Source organism: Acomys minous (assembly GCF_964271855.1).
Source record: "Acomys minous genome assembly, chromosome: 13".
Taxonomy (NCBI): domain Eukaryota; kingdom Metazoa; phylum Chordata; class Mammalia; order Rodentia; family Muridae; genus Acomys; species Acomys minous.
Window position 1 is genome coordinate 90,380,332 of NC_140495.1, and position 27,842 is coordinate 90,408,173.

The 27,842-nt window shown below is 41.8% G+C and overlaps 2 protein-coding genes across 4 annotated transcripts in view; both read right to left on the reverse strand.

Moving 5' to 3' along the window:
• DDX50 (DExD-box helicase 50) overlaps positions 1-20,326 on the reverse strand; it is a 32,477-nt gene extending 12,151 nt beyond the window's left edge. The window contains exons 1-8 of one of the 3 annotated variants that reach the window (XM_084751947.1): positions 19,946-20,326; positions 14,988-15,278; positions 12,115-12,190; positions 11,588-11,766; positions 9,580-9,697; positions 9,290-9,475; positions 8,703-8,848; positions 3,792-3,941 (exon numbers count right to left, since the gene is read on the reverse strand). In XM_084751947.1, the coding sequence (XP_084608073.1) occupies positions 3,792-3,941; positions 8,703-8,848; positions 9,290-9,475; positions 9,580-9,697; positions 11,588-11,766; positions 12,115-12,190; positions 14,988-15,278; positions 19,946-20,032 (1,233 nt within the window). In that variant the 5' untranslated portion in view covers positions 20,033-20,326. Of the gene's footprint in view, positions 1-3,791; positions 3,942-8,702; positions 8,849-9,289; positions 9,476-9,579; positions 9,698-11,587; positions 11,767-12,114; positions 12,191-14,987; positions 15,279-15,623; positions 15,734-19,494; positions 19,922-19,945 lie in introns of those variants that run through there. The other 2 variants (XM_084751949.1, XM_084751948.1) reach the window with 2 other exon arrangements.
• STOX1 (storkhead box 1) overlaps positions 15,634-27,842 on the reverse strand; it is a 64,320-nt gene continuing 52,111 nt past the window's right edge. Inside the window, exons 4-5 of the mRNA XM_084751932.1 lie at positions 20,435-27,054; positions 15,634-15,733 (exon numbers count right to left, since the gene is read on the reverse strand). Coding sequence (XP_084608058.1) covers positions 26,907-27,054 — 148 coding nt within the window. The 3' untranslated portion in view covers positions 15,634-15,733; positions 20,435-26,906. The remainder of the gene's footprint in view (positions 15,734-20,434; positions 27,055-27,842) is intronic.

Consider the following 27,842-nt stretch of genomic DNA (forward strand, 5'->3'; position numbering starts at 1 on the left):
TTTTTCATATGGATGCAAAAACTTATTATAGCAGTATCTTACTGATGAACATCTGTTTTATATACAAATTCTCACATAATGCTACAATGAAAAACTTTTTACTCTTTGGATATGCCCATGTATGTATGTTTCAGAAGGACACTTACCTAGAAATTGAATTTCTGGGTCAAATATAATGAATATTTGGAAGAGTGTTCTAAATTTGGAAGAATGTTAACCAAATATGGCTAAGGCCTTAAATTCAATACCCGAAAAAAAACTGAGACTTATTTTTATGTGTCTCGATGTTTGGCCTGCATGTATCTCTATGCACCACATGTGTCCATGGAGGCCAGAAGAAGAGGGTCATCAGATCCCCCAAATTGGAGTTAAAACATGCAAATAGGGCCTGGATCCTCAAGAGCAGTCAGTATTCTTAATTGATAAACCACCTCTCCAGCTCCCAGAATTTTAATTGCTATTGCCAAGGTATTACAAAAATTATTGTACCCACTTAACTTTCAGTATTCTGTATCTATTTCATATTTCATATTTTACCTAACAATGTCAATGTATTATAAAGCATAGTCCCTGTTACTCTAATAGGTAAATATTATATCCCAATCATTTAATTTGCTTTTTTAAAGTAATTTTTTAGATTGCTTCTATGTTCATGGGTGTTTTGCACATACGTAAGCCTATATGCACCACATGCATACCTGGAATCTACGTATCCAGATTCCCTGGAACTAGCGTTACAGGCGGCTATGAGTGCATGAGAACCGAAACCACACCCTCTGAAAAAGCAGTGGACTCTTAACCACTAAGCCATCTCTCCAGCCCTGCACTTCTGCAACTTTTATTAGGCTAACCCTACTTATGCTTTAATAATATCTGTGCCAGAGTGACTTTCCTAAATTTTTATTTCGTGTGTGTGTGTGTGTGTGTGTGTGTTCATGTGTGCGTGCGCACCTGTGGGTTGGGCAGTGGTGGTGCACGCCTTTAATTCCAGCACTTGGGAGGCAAAGACAGGCAGATCTCTGTGAGTTTGGGGCCAGCCTGGTCTACAAAGTGAGTCCAGGACAGCCAAAGCTACATAGAGAAACTGAGGCCATCGTGGTATATGTTTTTGTTTTTTTTTTGAGACAGGGTTTCTCTGTGTAGCCTTGGCTGTCCTGGACTCTCTTTGTAGACCAGGCTATCCTCGAACAAAAATTGTGTTTCATTAATAAATAAAAATTTAACTTTGTGAGCTAGAAAGATGGCTAAGAGGTTAAGAGCACTAGCTGTTTTTCTGAGGGAACCAAGTTCAGTTCCCAGCAACCTCTGGGGCCATCTTCTGACATGTAGGCATATACCCTGGAAGAATACTGTATTTGTTATAAATAAATACATTTTTAAAAATTAAATTTATATTCTTGTCTAGAAGATAAAGCTCAGTAATTATTTCCTTTATAGATATACTGGGTCTGGGTATTGAATTTTAAATTTACTGTTATTTTAAAAATAAAAATAAAAAAAAAAACCAGCAACAAACTAAGCCAGGCAATGGTGGTGCGCACCTTTAGTCCCAGCATTTGGGAGGCAGAGGCAGGTGGATCACTGTGAGTTGAAGGCCAACCTGGTCTACAAAGCAAGTTTAGGATAGCCAAGATAACATAGAGAAACCCTGTCTTGAAAACCAACCAAACAAACAAACAAAACTATATTCCAATGAAAAGTTTGCTACATATGGGCAAGTTGGGATTTTTCATTTTTTGTTCCATTAATAGCACTGATTACTTGAAGCAAATAACTACTTCCTATAATTGTTTCTTTTATCAGAAAAGAATATTTGATATGTATATCTCCTGTGAACTTATGGTTTTCCTATCTTGGGGAAATTTTCCAGACATTACTAAGTCAAAAGTTACTTTTAGTTGTTATACAGAGTGACTATTTGGGGTTTTAGTTTGTGTGTATATACACAAAATACTTAGGCAACAACATTTCTGTTTATTGGCTGACTGCTTGCTTTTTTGTTTCCTAAATCATTTTCTAATAGTTATTCACTTATTTTGTATATGAGGGAGTATACATACCATGGAATCCAGAATACAACACACCCAGCTTATAACTCACTTTTATAACACAAGCTTTTTTTTGTCTTTTTTTTTCCCCCAAGACAGGGTTTCTCTGTGTAGCCTTGGTCGATCTGGACTCTCTTTGTAAACGAGGATGGCCTCGAACTCAGAGATCCACCAACTAAAATTCTTATCAACTTTCATATTTTCTAGATCATATTTTAAATGTCTTTCAAATGGGATGGGGAGATGGCTCATTGGGTAAGAGCATTTGCTGCATAAACCTGAGGATCAGAGTTCAAATCCCCAGAACTGATGTGAAAAACCAGGTACGACTATGCTCCGACTTATAACACCAGTGTGGTGGGGAGTATGGTGAAGACAGGTTGCCGGGAACATGCTAGTAGCTTGCTTAGGAACAGGTTCATTAAAAGATCCTGAATAAGCCGGGCGTGGTGGCACATGCCTTTAATCCCAGCACTTGGGAGGCAGAGGCAGGCAGATCGATGTGAGTTCGAGGCCAGCCTGGTCTACAAAGTGAGTCCAGGACGGCCAAGGCTACACAGAGAAACCCTGTCTTGAAAAAAAAAAAAGATCCTGAATAAAAAAGATCCTGAATCAAGTGACGAAGGCATGATGATAGAGTAGGATATTTGACGATGTCCTCTGTGGGACTGTGTATGCATTCCTGTATGCACGCACACATACTAAAATAGCATCTGAAAATTTTTCTAATGAAAACTGATAGAATTTTCTCCTAAAAGGCAGGTGTGGTGGCATACACCTTTAATCTAAGCAGAGGCAGAGGCAGGCTGATCACTGTGAGTTTGAGGCCAGCCTGGTTGACAAAGCAAGTCCGGACAGCCAGGGCTCCACAGAGAAACCCTGTCTCAAAAAACAAAAACAAGGGGGCTGGAAAGATGGCTCAGAGGTTCAGAGCACTGTCTGTCTTCCAAAAGTCATGAGTTTAATCCCCAGCAATCACATGATGGCTCACAAGAATCTAGAATGAGATCTGGTGCCCTCTTCTGGGATGCAGGCACAATGTGGACAGACGCTACGCAAAAAAATCAATCAATCAATCTTTAAAAAAAAACTAATAATAATAATAATTTTCTCCTAATACCATATAAACTTCAAAAACACAACCAATTTAATATGAGTTTTTTAAAGGTTTATTTTAATTTTAATTATGTGTATATGTGTATCAGTATTTGGCATGAACAATACGAGTACCAAAGAGGGATCCTCTGGAACTAGAGTACAGGTTGTGAACTGTCTTATTTGGGTGCTGGGAGTTGAACTTGAGTCCTGTGGTACTTTTTGAGAGAGTACTTTTTTATTATTATTATTTATTTTTATTATCAGAGAGGGTGTCTGATCCCCTGGAACTGGAGTTACAGAGTTGTGAGCTGCCATTCAATTCCTAGTGGTTGTTGGGAAGAGCAACCAGTGCTCTTAACTACTGAGCCATCTCTTCAGCCTCATGCTATGACTTTTAAATTTCTTGGGGCTGGCTCAGTGGTATACTATTTGCCTAACATCCATACAGCCATGGTTTGATTGTTAGAAGAAAAAAAAACACAAAAAAGCGTATTATAACTTAATAGGTAAGAAAAAAGTTTACTACAACGTCTCTCTGAATAGTCTATTTTGAATAGACTATCAAGTTTGATCCACAAAGAGTAATGTGCATTTTTGCCTAGTGATCCATTTCTATTATCTAGAAGAAGCAAAAAGAAAGCTTACCTGTTTTATGTGTGGATTCATGGCCATTTCAGTAACATTCTTCTTGGTCTCACAGAAGATAATAGCCCTCCCTTCAGATCCACTGTAGACCTGAAGGACGTCACCAATAACTGCTGGTCTCTGAGACCAATGGCACTGGATAGCCAAATGCTTCAAGAAAAAAAAATATATATGTTTCATCAAAAATTATCTTGTAAAGGGACTGAGGATGTAAGCTCAGCTGGCAGAGTGTTTCCATATCAAAAATGAAGTCCTGGGATAGTTCCCAGCACTGCATAAACCAGGTTTGGTGACATACACCTCTTGCCAGTAATCTCAGGGCTAGCCTAGACTAACAGTGAAACCTAGTCTCAGACAGAAGAGCTAGGGATGTAACTGAACGGTAGACCATTTCACTAACATGCACGGGCTCTAGGGCCAACTCCGAGTGGTGGAAGGGAGAAGACAAAAATAAGTAATATATCAATTTAGCTAAGAAAAAAATCAGACATGAAAACATTATATGAAATATCCTAAAAGGTATATCCACAGAGAAATAAGATTTGCTGTTGCCAGGGTCTACTAGTGAAGAACAGATAGAGAAATGACTCGCTAAGTTTCAGAGCTACTTTAGGATGAGGAAGACAGAAGTGTGGTTATGTGTCATAAATATAATACTAGATGATACTCAGTTTACAAGAGCAGGCCCTAGATTCAATCTCAGCACCAAAAACAATGAGTAAAATAAAATATAAGCCAAATAAAAGCCAGATGTCATCCAGCCTCCCTGTCTGCTATCTCGCATTTAGAAGACTGAGATTGTTGAGCTCAGCCCAAGGTACATAGCCAGATCCAACCTCAAAAGGAGATAAGGAGAGTACAATTCAAGTGGGAAGCACAAAGATCAGTCAAGGCAAACTTTGCTACATAGCAAGATCCACGTCCCTGTCTCAAGAAAACCAAACAAAAAGATAATATAAAAATGGAAATAAACATTCACTAGGATCTAGATGCTCCATACATAGATGTATATATTCACTATAAAATTCCTTTAACCTATCTGAAAGCTTACAAATCCCAAGAATCAAATCTAGATCATCAGGTTGGCTGCAAGCACCTTTACCCACTACATCAGCTCATTGGCCCTTTTATACAGCTATATATAATTTTATTTGTTTGTAAGATCTGTAGGAATTACAAACCTGTTTTATTTTATTTGTTTTGTCTGACTGTGTGCATACAGTACCCAAGACTCTGAGCTATCTCTCCAGCACTATCCCCATTTTTACTTTCTGCAGGGTCTCATTAAACAGCCCTGTCATACCTGGAACTGGCTATGCAGATCTGCCTGCCTATGCCCCCATACCCCCAACACCAGCAATGGAATTAAAGGCATGCATCACCAAGCCTGGCTTAACACAGATTTTTTTTTTAATCTTAAATAATTGTGATATGGCAATTACAGCCTACCTGCAAAACATATTTTTAAAAAGAAAAAATAACTAATGATCAACCTCACAATTTAACCAATATGTAAAGTAACAGGACAGGGATACACTGAAGCCTTTATGATAAACTGACACAGTGGCACATGCCTGTAGAGTTAGTTATAGAAGATGACTTGAGTCAAGGTATGTGGCCCAGCCTGGACTTGAATTCACAACCATCCTGCCTTAGTTTATCCACTTTAGAGGAATGTGTCACCAGTCACCATGTTTAGCTGAGTTTTGGTCCTAACAGTATTTTTTTATATATACCATTGTTTTTCTAGAACATGTTGAGTGGCAAGTCATTCATAAAGTAAAACTGAACAAAACAGTGATGAGAAACAGAAAGGATGAGCCAGGCATGGTGGGCTTTAATGCCAGCACTCAAGGAGGCAGAGGCAAGTGGATCTCTTTGAGTGTGAGTCAGCCTGGTCTACAAAAAAGTAGAAGGTGGGAAGGAGAATCAAACATGATAGCACACCAGTAGTTCAAAATCAAGAAGTGGGGTATGATCACAAGATATAGACCAAACTAGGTTACACAGCAAGACACTTAAAAACAAGATATGGTGGTGTACACCTTCAATCCCAGCACTAGGGAGACAAGAGGCAGGCAACATGAGTTAAGGCCAGCCTGGTCTACAAAGTTCCAGACAGAGTGACGCTCCACAGTGAGACACTTTCTCAAAAATCAGAACAGGGATAAGAGAGGGAGATATCTCAGAGGTTAAGAGAGCAGACTGCTCCACCAAAGGACCTTGGCTTAGTGCCCAGTACCCACACAACCATCTAACTCCAAGTCCAGCAGACCTAACGCCACAGATGCAGGCACAAACTCAAACAGTAAAATACAAGGTCAATCTCAGTGTTGCATGCATGCCTGTAATCTCAAGACCTGGGACATGAACTAGGGCAGGGTAGAGATGTGGCTCAGTTGAATACTTATCTAGCAGATGAAGCCCTGGGTTTAGTCTCGTACCACAGACATGTAGCGGAGCGATACTTGCCCATAATCCCAACACATGGGAGGTAAAAGCAGCAGGTCATTTTTGCTAACAAGCGAGTCTGAAACCAGCCTTACATAATGAAACTAGAACGACGGCTGCCACCACTTCAAACACAAGAGGGAAAGTGAGAAGGATAAAACACTGTTCAAGCCTAGTAAGTAGGGTGATTTGTTATGCTAGTCAATCTCCGAGTATGTTTGAAAATGCCCTAATTGTTTTTCACTGCTACATTCTACACTGGTACCTGCTACATTTTTAAAAAAGATCTATTTATTATATACACAATGTTGTATCTCCATGAACAACTGCAGGCCAGTAGAGGGCACCAGGTCTCAATATAGATGGCTGTGAGCCACCACGTGGTTGTAAGAATTGAACTCAGGACCTCAGGAAGGGCAGCCAGTGCTCTTAACCTCTGGGCCTTCTCTCCAGCCCACATTCTATACTTTTATTGTAAAACCATTAACATTATAAAATATAAGAAGCTCCCTCTGACCACCTAGCATTGCAATGTACCCTTTTCAACTCACAATAATAGCCAGGCGCCTGTAATCCCAGCACTCAGAGAGGCAGAGGCAGGCAGATCTCTGTGAGTTTGAGGCCAGCCTGGTCATAAAGAGTCCGGGACACCAAGGCTACACAGAGAAACCCTGTCTTGAAAAAACATGAAAAGGAAAAAAAAAATCTAAGGAAAAAAAAAAGTACTCATATTGCTATTCATTCTTTGTGCTTACATTTTAGTAATACCAAATAAACCTATTTATCACTGTCTATGTTTTTAATTTGCTGACATGTTAACAACCATGTATTTTTAAAAATAGTATGATTCTATATATAGCATTCTGTAATTTTTTTGTCCTTTGTGGTGCTGGAATGGAACCCATCTGACTTAGTTTTGAATCACTCAAATTCATCATCCCATTTAATTACTGCGTGCACTCTGTGGGCTATGCTACTGTTCTAGCCATCTCTCTTGCCTACCAAACGGACAGATTCCTTATAGTCACGAATACTGCACATAACACCTTTAATTCTCTTTTTATTATAAACATTCTCAGTTTCCTTTTAATGACATCACATTATCAACCTTTCCCTCAGGTTTCTTCTTCTGACTTCTATATTTAGAAGTTTTCCTTGGCAAATCTCTCAGAAAAGCCCACACCTATTCTCTTGTATGTCTTACTTTCTTCTTGTGCACCTCTTTCCTGCTCTTAGCCCAAACAAAGTCTACATTAAAAAGGTTTTCTAGTAAACCTCAACTTTGCATCAACAAAAACAAGACTCCCTCTTCAGGCAATCAAGTTTTTTATTAATTTATTTACTTTTTTATTAATTCTTCAAGAAACAATTTCAGCATATGGTATGAGATGAGGATTTTTTAACACTCTGTGTATGTATGTGTGCCTGGGTGTGCACATGTGTGTAGTGGCCAGAGAACGATTGGGTATCATTCTTCAGTTAGCATTCACTGAATTTTTGAGGGCAAAGGTTTCTTATTGGGCTGGGATGCACCAATTCAGCTAGGAGACGCACCACACTGGGTCTGTTTCTTCTGTGGATTGTAGGAATGCAATTCAGGTCTTCACGCCTGCAAGGCACTTTATACCCACTGAGCCCTCTCTCCAGCTATGTTTAGCTAACTATCTCAATACTACTCTAAAGTTTGTTTTAATTACATTTGTGTGTGTGTGTGTGTGTGTGTGTGTGTGTTTGCATACCATAGCACATGTGTGGAGGTCTGTGGACAATTTGCATAAGTCGGTTCTCTCTTCATTATATAAGTCTTGACTCAGGTCATCAGGCTTAGCCAAAGGTATCTTTCCCCACTGAACCATCTCACTGGTCCCAGTAATACTCTTTTCTCATTAATAACTGCCTTCTATCACATCCTTTTCTTCTTCTTCATCTTCCTCCTCCTCCTCCTCCTCTTCCTCCTCTCTCTGGATGTGTTATTGGTTTTGAGATGGCTCTTCACACTGTAGTTCAGGCTATATTGTACCTCCTATGTAGCTTCTGCCCACTGTAACTTAATGAAATACACCTGGCTCGGTCTCCTCAGTGCCTGCGCCATCACACCTGGCCTCTGGAGCAATAATGTTACTGGCATGTTTTCACAGCTGCTTTTACATTAAGCCTTCCTTGTTCACACCCCCACTCCCACCATCCTATTTATTCTGTCCCTCAGTTTCAAACTGTAGAAATACACATGACATTTCGTTCCCTTTGAGAGTTGAGAATTGTACTTACAACCTAGTGAATGCTAACCAAGTGCTCTACCATTAAGCCATGGTCCCCAGCACTACGTATGTATCTTACTAAGGGCAGGAAAAGAGGTGAGGCTTGGAAGAGGTACCTCAAACTTGAGTTGAAGCTTCATCAAATTTCAAAAGTAAACACCAATTAAAAAAGCTAAATCTACATGCTGGCAAAGCTACTTACTTCCACAGTGGTTGCAGCTTTTTGAGTCATTTTTCCAACAAGGTCAACCTGTTCATATCTGGATTTCATGTATTTTTTTGCAACTTTGTACACCCACTGTGGGCAAGTTGCAGAAAAAAGTAAGGTCTGAGGATTGTCTTCTGAATCTTAAACAAACAAAAAGAATTCAAATGTTTTCTTACTGTCCCATGATGTAGCCAGCACTTAAAAATCACCCCAAACTTCAAAACAAAACAAAAAAATGAAAAACTATAAGCTTGGGGCAAGTTTTTAACATACAAGCGTCAATGCAACTATTAAACTTTCAAATAAAATGAAAAGAAAGCTTAACTAGAAAGAAAAGCAAGAATTTAAGAAAGAAATAGATAAAATGAGTTAGTACATCTACGTAGAATGATTACAGAATAATCAGGAGAAGATTCAAAGTATAGTTCTGTACTTGCTTTTTTAGGGAAAGGATTCCAAATAACTTTAATTTTGTTAGAGTATCAGGAGATAAAGTAATAGACACAATTTATGGCACAAATTCACAAGCTTTTATCAAAAAACAGCTGCTAATTAATACACTTATTTCAACTTGGACATACCAGTTTTGTAGGATTCATGAATAATATCTTCAACTTGTTCAGCAAAACCTAAATCTAACATTTGATCTACTTCATCAAGCACAACATGGCGCAGCTTTGAGAGATCCAAACGGCCGCTCTGCAGATGGTCTTTGATCCGCCCTGGAGTCCCAACAAGGATGTCAATACCATTCCGAATTTGATTAACTGTGAGGAGAGAAATACCAGGAATATGTTAAGATCAAATGTATACTTTCACATAGATTTAAAATTAATCAATACACTGTGAACTATTGTAAATATTTACTCACTCTGACTTTGATATGATGTTCCGCCATAAAAACACGCCACACTGAGTTTTCTAGTTATATCTTTGAAATCTTTGGCTACTTGATTTGCCAGTTCCCTTGTTGGAGCCAAAACAAGTACCTAAGCAAGAAATTTAAAAAAACAAAGATACATCTTTCCTAAAAACTGATAGAAATTTAACCTGAAGGACATTTCTATAAAGATGTACTTCAAGTAAGAATGTCAACATTAATTTAAGCACTTAAAGACAGAGCTGGGTGTACTGTTAGCGGCAAAACAATCATCTAGCATGCACAAACCGGGTTTCATGCCCAGCCCTAGGATGTGCGGGCAGACAACACAAATATCAACAATAAGAACAGCTTATATTTACTATAGCATACTCTATCAGACTTCAATAGTTACCTTCCTGAGTTGAGGATAGTTCAGTTGGCAGAGTGTCTGCTTAGCATGCACAAAGCCTAGTGTCCAATCCTCTTAGCCTTGCATAGAAGTAAGAGTGGTAATGTATCCTTACAATCCTAGCATTTGGGAGGTGGAGGCAAAAGGATTGTCCTTAACTATATAGTGACCTTAAGGCCAGCCTGCTACATAAGACGCTATCTCAAAAAACAAATAAAAAAATAAGTAAGAGCACTACCTTCATGAGGTTCCCAAGCCTCTTTCTGTGACTTCTTGCCCCTCTCTATTCCCCCCCTTCACATTTATATTACTCCCCTAAATTACAGTTATGTATCTATAGACAGAGAGACAGACGATGTCCATTAACTGTCTGCGGACTGTCCAGCTCATCCACTCAGATGCAGAAGGCTATGTCAGGTGAGCTGCTGCACCCTCTGCATGTTAAGAAGCAATTGGTACAGAACAAATACTCAAAACATCTGTCAAAGTAAAGATGGTCCATACACTAGGTGCTTGTGCTTTGTGTAAATTAGTGAATTTTGTCATGAAGAAACAATGGTGTCACTAATATCCAATTTTACAGACATGGAACTTGAGTCACAGTGAAGCCGTAAGGACCAATAGCTAGCAGTAGTGGAACTGTGACCTCAGAAACAGTCTTCTAACAGACTAAGCTGGGGTCCAAATGTTTCCTCTCTGCATTACTTGCAATTGTGTAAAAATTATTGCATTACCTGCAAATTTCAACAAAGAAAAGCAATTTATCTAATACAGCCAACATGAAATGAGACCTTAAATCATTTGATGTCATTCTCTTCACATATATGTGGATTTGCTTTTATAATGTGACATTAGGCGCATTTAAAAGCACAAACATACCTGTTGAAATCATTATGATGACTTTTCTTCTTCACTGTTACAAACCTTAAAGTGCACAGGTTCTAAACATGTCAAATTTTAGACTAGAATTTTACTAGTTCCATCTGTTAATTGATTTTTCACTATTTATAAAATAAGATATATCTCTAGTACTCAGTAATAGCAATATCACTGCTATAATATTTTCCATAAAAAGTCAGCCTGTGAAATAATACTGAACATTTACTGAATTGCCAAGTGAATACCTCGTTAGAAAATTCATTATTTAAAAGCAAAGGTCAGAAATGAAGAGAAAGTTCACTAAAAATACTAAATATAAATATTTCTATAAAGTAAACTGACTTCATAATACAAAGTTATAGAAGATATCTATACATCTAGAGATATTACATTTGTGTTCATTAACTAATCTACTTTAGCTCTCCTTAAACTTTTCCTATATGAAAACAACAAAATTTTTACTCTAAGAATCAAAATTTAACTTATTAAAAAGGGGGTAATGACTCTATGAGGGGAGGGGTATTCCTGACTTGGAGACTAGTATAATTCTCTCAGGGTTTGGGGTACAACTCAGTGAGAGGGCATGAGCTTAGCATGCACAAGGCCCTGGGCTTGATTCCAGCACCAAGAAAAAAACCAAAAAACAAAAAGCGAAACCAGAAGACTACCATTTTTCCTCTGTCCCTTTTCATTCATGTTAAGCGCTTTAACTCCCTTAATAACCGTTACCTTTGGTGAGCGGCTTTTTTTAATTGTTTCTTGATTTCTTTGGAGCCTTTCAATCAAGGGTATGGCAAAAGAGAATGTCTTTCCTGTTCCTGTCCGGGCTTGAGCAATTAAATCTTTTCCTTCATATACAGGACCAAAGGTTTTAACTTGAATAGGAAAGAGATATGTTACCCCTCGACCTGTAAAATGAGATTTCATTAAATTTTGTGACTAGCATTAGGAAAAAATAAATTCATTTGAAAAAGACAATCCTCATTCCTCCACGACCTCCTACAGACACACGACCTAGTTATGTTTACAGTTATTCCTACCCCAAACAGGAATTAGATAAAATTGGTCTGATTTGACAAAACACTTTTAACTCTTACAGTTAAAACAAGTCAGAATAAAGAAAAGAATGATGTAGAAATAACTGCAATTAAAAAGAGGGGGCTATTTAGCTTTCATATTCTTCCTTGGTCAGACAGGCATCAGGGTTGTCTAAGATCAGCAGCAGCAGATTTTCAATGACATGAAAAGCACAGTACCTTTCAGAAGCTTTATGGTCTCCTCAGAAATGGAGAAATTAGAGAAGGCTCCTTCCTTTTGTTCACAAGTTAGAGTCTGTCAAGATGAAACCAAAATTCTAAATATAGTTTGTATTATCTTTTACACATTTTGAGAGGCAAAGAGGAGGCGTCTCAGTGTTTCATGTAGCCGGGGCTAGTCAAACATGCTATACAGCAAAGGATTGTCCTTAATTCTGACTGCCTCTACCTCTAGATCACTGTGATTACAGTTGTACATGGCTAAAAATTTCTATAAATGGCAAGCTTATTTATTTTTCACATACATATATTCATGCATGTATACAGAATCTCACTATGTAGCCCTGGCTGTTCTGAAATTTGAAAAAAAAAAATCAAACAAACAAAAAATATAATATCTACATGAATGTGACTAAGAAACTAATAAAGTGTGCTCTAAGTAGTAAGACAAAACAAGCTGGTACCAGGGTCCTCTTCTGGACTTATCAGCCTCAAGGCACATACTTGTCCACATACATGCAGGCAAGACATTCATAGATACATTTGTAAAAATGTCTTTTGTTAGACACAGTGGTTCACGACTTTAATCTCAGCACTTGGGAGGCAGAGGCAGGTGAATTTCTGTGAGTTCGAGGTCAGCTTGGTCTGCAAAATGAGTCCCAACAGCCAAGGCTACACAGAAAAACCCTGTCTCACACAAAAAAACGTCTTTTTGAAAATTTGCAAAGTATGTTTTGTTATTGTTGTTGAGAAGCTTTCTCTCTATGTATCCTTGGCTGTCCTGGACTCCTTCGTACACCAGGTGGCCTTGAACTCATAGAGATCCACAGCTGCCTCTGTCTCCCCCTGTGCTGGGATTACAGGTGTGCATAACTGCACCCAACTGAAAATTTGAAAAATATTACATAAACTGTTTTATAATTTTGCTTAGCAAAACACAAAGTGTCTTTCTAACCCCTCTGGCACACTCTTGGGATAGCTGTGTTCTACTGCATAGAATATATATTTTATTTAACTAACTGCCCACCATTAGATTATACTTAATTCATGTAGCTTTGTACACAGCATAATCTATACCTTTATGTAAATTCCTGAAATCTATTATGTCCAGAACAAAATAACCAAATACAGCTCAACATTAAAAACTAATTCTGCCCTTGCAGAGGACTTGAGTTTAGTTTCTAGTTCCCATGTAAGGTGGCTCACCAATAACTATTACTATAAGTATCCAATACCCTCTTCTGGACTCCCACACCCATGTAGCATAGGCTCACACAAACACACACAATAACCAACAGTTTAGTCTATTATATATTGCCTTAAGCAAATTTCAACAAACCCAGGAACAATCTATACATTCACCAAAATACTTTTCACTATTCCCTCTACTTTACTAAACTCAGCTAGTATATGTGCTTCTTGGCAAATAAATTTACAAACAGAAAAACAAAGGATATCAATACAAAGATGCAGTATCTCTTCCTACAATCCTCTAAGGATCTTGGGGCCTATCCCAAGGTTTGATCCCTAGCACAGCTGAAAGAAATAATGAAGGCTTAAATTATTAGCTTTCATCAGATTTGAGGTTTATAAGTTATTATTAAAGAAAGAGGCCAAGCACAGTGGTGCACGCCTTTAGTACCAGCACTCAGGAGGCATAGGTTGCGTTCCCAGCACCCATGTGGCAGGTCACAACCAGTTCCAGGGGATCACACCCTCTTCTGGCTTCAGTAGGCATCAAAAATGCACAAGTACACTTAAATATACATGCAACTAAAACAAAATAACTATTCTAAGAGGTACAGCAGATATAAATCCAACACAGCTGGGCATGATGGCGCACGCCAGCCAGCACTCAGGGAAGCAGAGGCAGGTGGATTGCTTGAGTTCAAGGCCAGCTTGATCTACAAAATGAGTCTAAGATAGCCAAGGCTACACAGAGAAACCCTGTCTTTTTGAAATGCAACCCAACCCCCCCCCCCAAAAAAAAACTTCTCATGGAAGATAGAGCCAAGAGAATAAAAGACTCCAAAGCCACCTTCAGCTACCTGGGAAGTCAGAGACTAGCCTGGGCTACTATAATGAGACCCCACCTCAAACAAATGAATACACACAACTACAGCAGGTCTTGAAATAGAGTCTATACTAAGCATGGCTTCTATACTTCCCAAAATTTAATATCCAGAGTTCTGTCTCAAGAAGGGAAAAATAAAGGAGGTGGAGAAGCAGCAAGTTGGTTCAGTGGTCAAAGGCTCCTGCTTGTCCAAGCTTAACAACCTGAGCTTAATTCCTGGGACCCACATAGCAGAAGGACAAGTGACTTCTACACGTTACACTCTGACTTTCACACACAAAATAAATAAATGTTTAAAAAAAAAAAAAAAAAGAAAGCCGGGCATGGTGGCGCATACATTTAATCCCAGCACTAGGGAGGCAGAGGCAGGTATATCACTGTGAGTTTGAGGCCAGCCTGGTCTACAAAGTGAGTCCAGGACAGCCAAGGCTCCACAGAGAAACCCTGTCTCGAAAACAAAAAACCAAAAACAAACAAACAAACAAAAAAAAAACCAAAAACAAACAAAAAAGCCAGGCATGGTGGCGTGTATCTTTAATCTCAGCACTTAGGAGGCAGAGGCAGGTGGATCACTGAGAGTTCGAGACCAGCCTGGTCTACAAAGTGAGTCCAGAACAGCCAAGGCTGCACAGACAAACCCTGTCTTGGAAAAACAAACAAACAAACAAACAAAAAACAACAAAAGAAAGAAACCTAGACACTAAGCAGGAAATAGTATATAATCAATTCTAATGAACCTAAAACATCAGGCTGGCCTACATTTCAAAGACAACACCATATGCAATATAATATTGTGTACCTCCTCCACTTTATCACTTGACTTATGAGAATTTTCTAAGGATGACACTCGCTTTGACCTTTTTTCATACTCATCAACATCTCCGTTTGGCAGGTCTTTCCGTCTTGATGTCTGAGACGGGGAGAATTCATCTGGAAACCTGCTGAGCCCTTCTCCAGGGTCTCCATTTAGCTTCTCTCTCATTTTAGCTTTCTTGGGCTTGGGAGCATCCAGGTCATCTGTAGCACCATTTTCTCTTGTTTCTGTTTTCTCATCTGATTCAGAATGGTGCCTTGACTTCCTTCTATCACTCTGTAGACAAGGAAACAAACAATGACGAGCTTTCCTTTTAGGACTCTAAAGCAACTCAAGTACGACTCCCAGCCTGCTAAGCTCAGCCTACAATTACACTCGACCCTACCTGGAAGAAATCCACGCTGGTTAGTAATGCGGGAGTCTGCATCTTACTTGCTTCTATTTATCATGCTATCTCTTGCCTTTTCAAGACCTCCTCTCTACAATTCTAATGCCCATCCTAAGACTTTTAGGAAAGTTAAATAGTTCATCCTCAGGAAAAGAATGAAGTCTCAAAATTATAAATTAAAACACAAAACTTCTAACATCTTCAAAAGGAAAAAAAATGTATTGAGTACCTACCCATCATTGTGTAATGTTTTCGGCTTATCTTGTTTAAATCTTCATAACAACCCTATCAGGGAAGTACAGGTCCATAATCCCTTATCCGAAATTCCGAAATCCATAAAGCTCTGAAAACCGAAAGTGTTTTTGTAACTTATATGGAGACAAAACCTTATCTGATCTGAATTCACTCGATGGCAAAATTTAACTACAATGAACGTGAAGCTACTCACTGCCTTATCCCATTTAGTGTGACTATCCATATTTAATATAAGGCTGCAGGTCCCCAACCCTTCTACTGATTTCCAGCTTATAAGAATTTTAAAACACATCTAGTGCCAATGATTTTGGATAAGGGATGGTGAACCTGTATTATCTTTGTCACTTTAAAATGAAGAAACATCTTAAAAGGTCAAGTACTCGCCAAGGGTCTAGAGGATATTCTGCAGGTGGAAGTGGGAGAATGGGATGTAGCCCTGCCTGACCTGAAGTCTACATTCTTTGCTTATCACACTTCCTCACTGAATTCATTGTTGTTTCGAGACAGGGTCTCATGTAGCTCAGAGTAGCCTTTAACACCTGACCTTCCCGCTTCCACCTCCAAGTGCACGGATTACAGGCATGTACTAATAGGTGTAGCTCTCCCTGAACTCTGACAATTGATAGATTAAAGAAAAACAAAACTATGTAATTTATATAAAACTAAATGTTACACTTGCATAAAGGACTATAACACTGTTTAACACAACATCAACAAAAAGCCAAATACCAAGGCTCTATTCTGTAACTTCAAATTTAAAATGTAAAACCAGGACTGGAGAGATGGCTCAAGGGCTAAGAGCACTGTCTCCTCTTCCACAGTACAGTTCAATTCCCGGCACCCACATGGCAGCTCTATACCCTCTGACAGCTTCTTGTGGCCTCAGAAGACAAGCACACACCGTACACAAACATACAGACAGGCAAAATACCCATACACACTTTTTTAAATGTATATTTAGTTGTTTTTTTTTTTAAATACTAAACTGGAGGCAAGTTCTTTTTTTAATATTTACAGACCACAAGAAAATGATTTGGAAATTTAGTCCTTCAGAATCACTTGGTCAGCCGGGCATGGTGGCGCATGCCTTTAATCCCAGCACTTGGGAGGCAGAGACAGGTGGATCGCTGTGAGTTCGAGGCCAGCCTGGTCTACAAAGCGAGTCCAGGACAGCTAAGAATACACAAAGAAACCCTGTCTCGAAAAAACAAAACAAAAAAACAAACAAACAGAATCACTTGGTCAAATAAATCACTAATCAATTAGATAGCAGTAATTCATTATACTAAAAACTACAAGCGCCGAACTTTCACCATACTGATACAATTTTTGAAGTGCTTTAGCATAAAATTTTCTCATTCATAGAATAGTTGAGAAAACTGAGTAATATGAGAAAATATCTTTAAAATGTTCTACATCATTTCATTTTTAATTAACTGTACTAGTCCACAGATCCATATACCAGCAAGTCCTATGGAAAAACAATTATTTATATAGTCAGCAATGGGGTTTGGACTGCTCCAGGGCCCTGTAGGTTAGGGAGAAGATGGAGCAAGTCAACATGACATGCCTAAGTCTAAGCCCTGCAACATCCTAAAGTGCTAAAAATGAACATTCCTCTCTCCTGGGGCTCAGGGCCTGACTATCTCTGTGTCCATCACCTTCTTGGTGTGTCCTCATCAGCCTTACTTGGAAGCACAAGTCTTTGCCTTCAACACACACTTCCAGACTCTCTTCTCTTTCCTTCATTTCCTAAGAACATGAATTCCCTATCTCAACATATCCAAACTAGCATTACCTTCATCTCAATGCCAGACTTAGCCTATGTTCTACCCCTGCTAGCTGGTATTCCAGTCCAATTCCAAGTTTCTAGTTCTCTTTCATAAAGGACAATCAACAAGTATCATATTTCCTATTTCTGGACAATTTACAATGTGAAAGCTACCAACATAAAAGAATATACTGAAATGTAAGGACACACAAAGATACAGTCACTTTCCTCAGCAATCTTTGGAACTATTCAGACTATATAAAGTTAACTTTACAAGGAAGCACATAAAAATGCCAATCACAAAGATAACAGTGGAACAAAACCTTGCTGTACACTGGTGTTAGAAAAAAGCATTATCTGCCAGGCGTGGTGGCGCACGCCTTTAATCCCAGCACTCAGGAGGCAGAGGCAGGTGGATCTCTATGAGTTCCAGCCCAGCCTGGTCTACAAAGTGAGTCTAGGACAGCCAAGGCCACACAGAGAAACCCTGTCTCGAAAAAACAAACAAACAAAAAAACATTATCCCTACCTTATCAGATGCAGGATTTGGGTGTGAAAGGAAAAATAGAGGTTTCAAGAGCAACTAAAATTAAAGTAATTGCTTGGAGATTACGTGTATAATCTACCCTAGGAGCTTACAGTAGTAAAAATCAAAGGCTTGGGAGTTAGTATTTAAGTCGCAAAGAGCTTCAGCTTGGAAAGATGAAAAGGTTCTAGCGATGGTTGGTGGCCATGACAGCAGATCAATTCTATTACACTTAACATCATCAAGTCATACACTTAAGAGCGTGGGCTGTGGCTGGGTGTGGTGGCACACGCCTTTTAATCACAGCACTCGGGAGGCAGAGACAGGCAGATCCCAGTGAGTTTCGAGGCCAGCTTGGTCTACAAAGCCAGTCCAGGACAGCCAAGGCCAGCACAGAGAAACCCTGTCTCGAAAAACAAAACAAAAAAAGAATGTGGGCTGTGGTCCAGTTAAAACCCTAGCACTGAAAAATAGAAGTGTCAAAATGTGGGCTGGAGAGATGGTTCAGAGGTTAAGAGCACTGGCTGCTCTTCCAAAGGTCCTGAGTTCAATTCCCAGCAACCACATGGTCGCTCACAACCATCTATAACACGATCTGGTGCCCTTCTCTGGTCTGCAGGCATACATACAGGTAAAACATTGTATACTAAACAAATAAATCTTTAAAAAAAAGTCAAAATGTAAATTCAAAATTTAGCATATTCTACAAAATCAGAAAAACAAAATCAGAAAAATGAGGGTTGGGAAATAGCTCAAAACTGAGCATTTGTCAGGCATGCCAGTGACCTCAGCCCAATGCCCATTAGGAAGGTGACACAGGAAGAGGAAGAGCAGGCTGCTTAGCTATAAGGTAAACTTTACCTTGGTGATAAGTAAGTCCTAGGGGTATATCCCCGATCTCTAACACTCTACAGAATAAATATCTTATCAAATGCCTTTTTTCCCACAGTCTTTTCATCCTCCTCAGCTTTTTTTTCCCCCTCCAGGTCAAATGTCTCCAGTAAAAAATGTACCTGTGCATTTTCTTAGCACCTTAAGATCTCCTATTTTAGGCCTGGCGTGGTGGCACAAGCCTTTAATCCCAGCACTCAGGAGGCAGAGGCTGGCGAATCGCTGTGAGTTCGAGGCCAGCCTGGTCTACAAAGCGAAGTGAGTCCAGGACAGCCAAGGCTACACAGAGAAACCCAATGTCAAAAAAACAAAAACAAAAAACCCAACTCTATTTTTTGAGAATTTTTGTTGGTTTGTTTTTGCTTTTTCTTTTTTTCTTTTTTCTTTTCGGACGGAGGTAGGGGTAGAGGCTCTAAAAAAATCCTCTACAGGCTCCTGGTGGGCAGGGACCATTTTGCATAATTAATTAGTTTAAGCTCCTTGGTATTCAGCAAAGAGTCTGGAACAAATTAGCCTCAATAAATACCTGTGGATTGAAAATACTGACAGTAAAGGCTAATCATAATACAACCCCACGAAGTCCATCACAGCCAAACCCTGGTAACCCTGGCCGTGACACTATTCCTTAAGCTTCTATTACCCAATTATGGAGGATTGTTACCCTAGGATAGCCTTCCCTGAGACTGCTGCAGACACGACACCGCCACAGAGAAGCAACACACAGGCAAAGCCATCATGTTTCTTAATTATGTTCTTCGAAGGCCCTGGAAAATCAAATGAAGGGCCTCGCCTCCATAGAAAGGGTAAATGAGCAGATCCCACGGCGACGGGAGCTCAAGTCTGCCCATCTCTTTGGAGAGATCCAGGCGTAAAGGCAGACGTCGGGCTGAAGTGCCACGAAGCCCGGCCGCAGCCTAGGTCCGTCCTCCTCCAGGTCCGGGAGTGTGGCGATGGGGATGGCGTCCCCAGACCTCACAGGGCAGAGCACGGCGGGGGAAGGCTTCCCTCGGAAGCTCGCGCCGGATCCTGACAGGTCGTCCCCTTCAGAGACCGCTCCCCTCCCCGCCCAGGCCAGCGCAGCCCGAGGGAGGCGCGGCCCAGCCGCAGCGCACCTTTTGCCTCTCCTTCCTCGGGCTCTCGGATTCTTCCAAGGGTGCCTCGAGCTCCATGATGTCTCCCCAGAGGAGTTTCCCGGGCATTACTGGCCGCCGCCGCCACCTCCCGCCGGGTGCGGTGGCCACGACCACCTACGGGCACCGACAGCGTGAAAGGAAGCGGGGGCAGGGCGGCCGGCGGCCAACGACGTGCGTCACTTCCGGGCCACGCACCGCACTGCCGGAGCAAAGCAGCCCGAATTCTCGGGGAGGAAGACTCTTTCCAGAGAGCCGCAGCCTCCCTCGGCCAATGAAAGCGTGAGAGGACCCGATGGGCCCGCCCATGCTCTGAAGCGACAGGCTGCTCTAGAGCACGGGCCTCGGCGCAGCACGAATTCCAAGTGTCCCCCTCCCCCGCTTGGAACACCTCCCTTCCCAGCATGCCCTGCAGCGTTCGAGCAGCCCCCTCACAGGCGGCGGGGGGACAGGGGCTGACGCGCGACGCGCCGGCTCGTGTGCAAGCACGAACTGGGGCAGGCGGGAGCGCCACGCGCCGTCCAGCCATTCGCCGCCGGAAACTGCAGCCCTTCGCCCCGCCCCCCGTGGTGGGTGGAGCGTTAGCGTGTAACGGATTCCCGCTGGACGGGTGGACAGGCATTAACGTTGAAGCTCGCTGGGGTTTGCAGAGTCTGGTGGGTCTGCGGCGGAGGGCGAGCCTGAGGGACGTCAGCCTCTTAAGCAGGCGTTAAGTTAACGGCTTCATTTTGGTTCTCACGCTCCCAAGAAGAAACAAAACCCACCCGAGAAAGGAGTTTATTTGTCCAAAATCAGTAGTGCTGGCAGGACTAGTAAATTGATCAGAACCCAAGATGGGGACAACCACTCTCAGAGCTACAGTTTCCCAAAGTTGGAAGGCGATTGCTCCTATGAAACAGAAGGAATAGGAGAAACCCAAAGGAATCCAAGATTTTTAAACACAAGGCCAATGTGTCTGACGTTACCTACTTGTAATAAATACATTTAATCTTACTGATCAGGATTAGCCGGCTTTGAGTTACAAACTTATACAAAAGATAATCAGTGTCAGCCAATTGACTTCTTGGTCTTTGTGCGTACTCACAAAGACTGGGTGCGATCCCCACAGTCCCTCACAGCGCAGGTGATCCTGCTACCAACTGAACGGCAACCCCAGCCCTTAAACCCACTGATTGATGATCACTTCACACAGTCGATCAGCTATGTCATTCCTGAGGGAAGGTGAATCTGAGACGGGGGCGCGGGAGCAATCCTGAAAACTTGACAGTGTCTAAGGCAGCAGCCTTGTAACCTCAGGCTCAAGCATAGGCTTTAGCACAATTACAATATGGCGGCGACATGTCCTGAATTTGGAGATTAGACTTGAATAACCGGAATCACAATAGTAAGTCTGTGATAGCTTCCGGACTTCCGTGTAATTAAGGATTGCCTTAAGGTCAATGACTGTCTGAATGTAGTTTTAGGGATTCAGTTCCATGAACACTAGATGTGGCTAAGGAATAGCAGGAGAAAAAGGCTTTTCCGAAGGCTGGAGGAACGGTTGACGGTCTCTATTCCTAGATCTTTGTAAATCTAAGTGGCTTCTCTGCACCCTATCTCTTCACACCTACACCCAGGTCAACAGTGATCGTCGCTGTGCCCCTACAGCAGAATACGAGACGCATAGAAAGTTAATAGCCACACACAGAACGGGGTTGAAAGTCACACCGATGAAGTCAAATTTCAGCTCTTTGGGATACTATTTTTTTGTTTCCTCATGCCAAAACTTCTCATGGCAAACCTGAAAAAAGGAGGGCCTAGGTGACTCAACACTCCTTCCTCAAGTGACTGCTCTCTGCAACAACAAATGTTGCCTTTTTAAGTCCTAAGGATCTGACCCAATCCTCTGACCTCCACCTAGCCAGGTGGAAAAGGAGGGTGGAGACCGATATTTAGACATGAGTGACTCGCTCAAGGAGTGGAGCTTAGCCATCAGCTTAATTGCTAAGGAAGGTGGGAATGAGAGCTATACTGTCAAGCTCGTCTTATGGCTGATCACAAGATTTGGAACCAACGGGAATTCAAACGTCATTTATCTTTGTCGTTGCTGTGACAGAATAGCTGAGAAGGGACTTAAGGAAAAGTTGTGTTTTGGCTCATACGTAGCTGGAGGCTACTGTCTCTCACGGCAGGGAAGGCATGGCTACGGGCTTACCAGGCGGCTTGTCCCATCCCATCCACTAGAAAGAAGCAGAAGTGAATGGTGGTACCCCCTCCTTTTCCTTTTGCCTGGCAGCTAGGTGGGTCTCCCCACCTCAACCAAATACAGAGGCTCTCTCACAGCCACGTGCCCAGAAGAGTCCAGTTCCTGTCGAGATGACCATCAGTGTAAACCATCACGGGCATCGATTCAAAACATCAATTCCTGGAGTCCAGTGATTAGCCTGAGGCAGTTTTCCTAGTGCCTGCAGCTACAGGCACGGACCATGGTTGTCCCCACTTCCACATACAAGTTCATTTTCTAAAGATTTAGTTTGTTTTAGATAGAGCGTTCCCATGTAGCCCCGAATGACCTGGAACTTACCATGGAGAAGCAGCAAGCTGGCCTTCACCTCACAGGAATCTGCCTGCTCCTGCCTCCCAGGGCTAGGGCTAGAGAAGGGCATGTACCCCGAGGCCCAGCTTTAGGTTTAGTTTGGTTTGGTTTTTCCCATTTTATTTTGTGTGCAGAAGTTCTCTTTCCATGCTGTGCATCCCGGAGATGAAACTCAGATTATCAGGCTCCGTGGCCGAAGCCTTTACCAGTGGAGCCATCATGCTGACCCAGTTTCTAACTATCTCAAGAGTTACTGATATACCCTTTAAAGTCAGATGTCTTCTTTTCCTGCTGTTCTCTATCAAAGGGCCTATTAAAAGAAAAAAAAAACATCCCCTAGCCTTTGGCTTTAGCTTATTAATTCTGTGACTTAGCTGTTAAGAGCACTTGCTCTTGCAGAGGCCCAGGGGTTCAATTCCCAACACTCCCATGTGGACTCACAGTCATCCGTAACTCCAATCCCAGAGGCTCTGACGCCCTCTCTTGACCTCCCAGGATACCAGACATGCACGTGGTATGCAAATAAATGTGGGCAAAACACTCATACATGTAAAAGAAATCTAAAAAAACAAAAAAAAAAAAACACCAAAACTTTAATCGTGCATGTATGTGTATGTGTGCATGTGCTGGAGGTCTGTATGTACCTGGCACCGTGTGCACACGGAGATGAGAGGACAGCCCTCTGAGGTACCCAGTGACCCACCCAAAGAGTCTTAAAAATGTTGACTGGGTCCTAAGTTTACAATCACTAATAAAGACAATAGCATATGAGTTATAAAACGTCATTAATTAAAAATGAATTATTCCCTTTACTGTGGTTAGCATGTGTGGAAGTCAGAGGACAATTCTCAAGACTTCTGTCCTTGCACCATGAGTCCCGGGCATTGAAGTCAGGTCATCAGGCTTTGAGGGCCTTAACCCACTGAGTTTTCATTAGACCTTCATTATTTAAAATTATTTTCTACTATGAAAGTGAAAGAGAATATAAAACAAATGGGACACTTGGCATTGTACTTTCTAGTGTGTGTGTGTGTGTGTGTGTGGTCAGAGGACAGTAGTTGGGAGCTGGTTCTCTCCTTCCACTATGTGCATCCCAGGGATTGAACTCAGGGCGTAAGGCTTGTCAGCGAGTGCCTTTTAGCCACTGAGCCGTTTCACTGGTCCAGTGTTTTTGATACTATAAACCACTTAATGTCAAAAGTCATAAAACCTTTTCAACATGCGGTCTCAACTTAGCCATCTTATCTCCCAAAAGCAAATGTCGAAGTCAACATCAAACACTTTAAGAACTCCTGGAATTGGGGATGATTTAATCCCTTGGCCCTTCTGAAACTCAGTCTTGGTGGCAGGCTTGACACGTTTCACAAGTTTTTGAATGAATTTCCTTGATTTACTATGTAACAACAGCTCAATAAGTGTGAGTTTGAGATGGTAAATACATGATTTTTTTTTTCAAGTCTTTCACCTACCATCACAGGGCACCAATCCAGATATGTAGGCAATGGAAATTTTAACATTACTCACTACAAATCTACTTAGTGTGTCTTAATGGCATTAAAGAAGCCATTTCAACAGTGGCATTTGTCATCAGCACTATTAAGAAACATGGAGAGCTGAGGCATCACTGTAGCCCCAGTGCCAATGCCCACAGCCAAAGCTTAAGAGAAAACTGGCAGTTCTGTAAACTTTCCCGCCTTCCTTCCTATTGAAACAGGACCTCACGTAACCCAGGCCGGCCTCAGACTTGGCAGGGCAAAGGATGACCTTGAACTTCTAGGCCCCCTGTCTCCACTTCCCGAGTGGTAAAGCTACAGGCATGTGTCGCCATGCTCACTTCATGCAGTGCTCGGGCTTGAACCCAGGACCTCATGCATGCTAGGCAAGCACTCCACCATTTGAGCTACAGCCTTCCTGGCCTCAAATGGCTTTCCATTTTCAAGTTTCTTCAGTTCACTTGGCTGTAGCCCAGTAAGACAAACGGATTTTAGAAATATCCTCTCCCCCCACCCCCACCAGGGCATATTACAACTGCTACACTCCCTACCGTGGATTAACTTACCATCAGTAAATGATTTTGCTATTAAATATACTACTAAATACGGGCTGGAGAGATGGCTCAGTGGTTAAGAGCACTGACTGCTCTTCCAGAGGCCCTGAGTTCAAGTCCCAGCACTCACACGACGGCTCACAACCATCTATAATGTGATCTGATGCCTTCTTCTGGCCTGTAGGTGTACATGTAGACAGAATACTGTCTATATAATTAAATAAAAATATGCTACTATATAACCAACTTTTACAATAGAATCTGAGTCTAACTTAAATTTTTTCTGAGGAAACAGGCTAATTTTCATTCATTTCCACCATGTTTCCCTTCAACACAATCCTTGATACACATCCAATTTGGCAGCTTATTATTTTGTATGCCTTTTAAAATCTTTGAGGGGGCTGAGAGATGGCTCAGCAGTTAAGAGCACTGACTGTTCTTCCAGAGGACCTGGGTTCAAATCCCAGCAGCCCACATGGCAGCTCACAGCTGTCTGTAACTTCAAGATCTGACAAGCCTTACACAGACATTCCTGCAAAACACCGATGCACATAAAAAAATAATTTTTAAAAACCTAGAATCTTTGAAAACGTGGCAAGTTCACTACAAATTAAACTGAATGCCGTACTACTACAGACACAAAAACAGTAGACATTTGCCCGTTTTTCACTTGGGGGGGTCGTTTTGCTTTTTCCGTTTTTGGAACGGAGGTGAGATGATTAGTAAACATCATCTTTGATGGGGGAGGGGCTTCAGCACAGCGGAGGCCCTCAGGAGCACAAGGCCTGCCACGTGGGGCCACAACTGGGATACGTTTAACTCCACCACCATCAGGGATGAATTGCTTCTCAGCTGCCATGTCTTCAGCGCATCGGGGTTTAACTTACTGAAGCCTCCTCTGGGACGTGCCGCCTGGGGTCACTGAGGCTGCAGGGACCCAGCCCCGCGGTCTCTATTCAGAAGCTCAGTTCACGTGAGCACAATGACCTGGCCGGTGTGAAGTCTGGCTATTGTGTTCCGTGGCTTCCCAAAGGCACACACACACGGCCAGCAACAACAAACCTGTCTGGACCTTAGTCTGGGGACAGCATGAAATCAGAAGACATGACTACTCACCAGAAAATTGTCTCAAATGCTCCTTAAAGCAACACATACAAGCAACGGGTTACGCCCATCTCCAAGATGGCCGCCGGTGGTAGTCATTGCAGACCAGGTTCCCGGTCGAGAGCCTGGGATGCAAAAGGGAACCCCAAGTCTTCGGACATGGGAGTTGTACACATCCTTAGTCCATGCCGTTTGGAGCCGTTTCTTTACATACAGGCCGTTTGAAAAAGAGAATCCTGGCCAGTAGTGACCCAGGCGAAGGATTCTTCTAGAAAGCAGCAGGCATCATAGTACATCAGTTCGTCCCGATAAGACTTTAGTTTTCAAGAACCTAGGCAGCCCTTAAAAAGCGCTTGTTTTCTGGGTGAAATCCTTAACCAGAGAATTCCATACTCCTGTGCTTAATGAGAACGCCCCTGGGTAGTAAGTCAGCATAATACGTAACAGAGAAACTCAACAAGGAAAATTAAAAGTTAGTGACATTTAATTAGAAAAGGACTAATGATTTCATGTTTCTTTTATTAAAAACTACAACAAATTTTTAGTAAAAGCACTAAAAACTGCTTTAAAATTGTAAAAAGAAAAAAGTAATCAGATTGCAATATAGTGAGGTTAGTATTAACAATAGCATACATGCTCAGCTTTAGAGGACTCTTACATAGTCAATGTTTAATTCTCCAGAGTCAGCCATGCGGTGGTGGTGCACGCCTGTAATCCCAGCACTCGGGAGGCAGAGGCAGGCGGATCACTGAGTTCAAAGCCAGCCTGGTTTACAAAGCAACTCCAGGACAGCCAAGGCTAACACAGAGAGACCCTATCTCAAAAAACAAAAACAAGAAAAAGAGTTCTCCCAAGTCAGTTACAATTTTAATCCTGGCACGGTGGTTTACGCCTACCGTCCCAGCACTCCTGAGGCAAAGGCACTGCATGGCTGCTGAGATTCAGGCCAGCCTGAACCACAGTGTAAGACCACATTTATTTATTTATTTATTTATTTTTTTAAGATTTATTTATTATTATGTATATACTGGTACACCTGCAGGCCAGATGAAGGCATCAGATCACATTATAGATGGCTGTGAGCCACCATCTGGTTGCTGGGAATTGAACTCAGGACCTTTGGAAGGGCAGACAGTGCTCTTAACCTCTGAGCCATCTCTCCAGCCCACATTGCAAAACAGTGTTTGGTTTTGCTGTTGTTGTTTTGTTTTTTTAAGTTAGACATTTATAACTGGAGTTAGTTGGAGCAAGGGATTAGACAGGAGTGTTTGGCTCCTCTTCACGCCGTCACGGTTCTGCAGAAAAGTCTGGCTTCTTTTAAATCCATCCAAAATGGCTGAATTATTAGACACCAGGCTCTGCGTCCTAAAGATATCAAAAAGGACAGGATTACTGTCTTCAAAAGGGGCCCAGAGTGCCACTCAAGGCACTGCAGTCTGTCAGTCTGAGGCTACACTAGCACACTTAAATCTAAGATGACCTTTCAAAACCCTAGTGAACTTTTACATGTGAAATGCCACACAGTAGCACTCCCAAATATTTGCCAGGTGATTTCAAAGGAGTTTGTGTTTTCTGATCATCAGTTCTCAAACCTGTATCAGTTCTCAGCCAACATGCTGGCCAGAATCAACAAACTCCCCAAAGGAATCAGTATCAATAGCTTGTATAGTTTCTTGTTCAGAGTCACAGGAGGGACCATCGGCTCTTTCAGTCTTCATATAGACAATGTCCTTGTCCTGGGAACAGTGAGCTAGGTTCTTATTTATCTAAGCACATTTGTCTTGCTGCAGCACATCTGTTAAGTGTGTCCCTTACCACCAAGCTATGTCCTCGGCTGTGCCGGTAATTTGATGCTTGGTTTGGAGGGGCGGTTGTTTGTTTATTCTTGTGGTGCTAGGGGTTGAGTTCAGGGTCTCATCCATGTGAGGCAGGTGCTCAACCCTTGAGTAGCTGCCTAGTCCACGTGCGACTCTGAATGCCACACTTCTTTGGCAGTTAAGAATGAATGAGTCAGGCCAGGCGTGGTAGCGCACACCTTTAATCCCAGCACTCTGGAGGCAGAGCCAGGCAGATGGCTGTGAGTTCGAGGCCAGCCTGATCTACAAAGTGAGTCTAGGACAGCCAAGACTACACAGAGAAACCCTGTCTCAAAA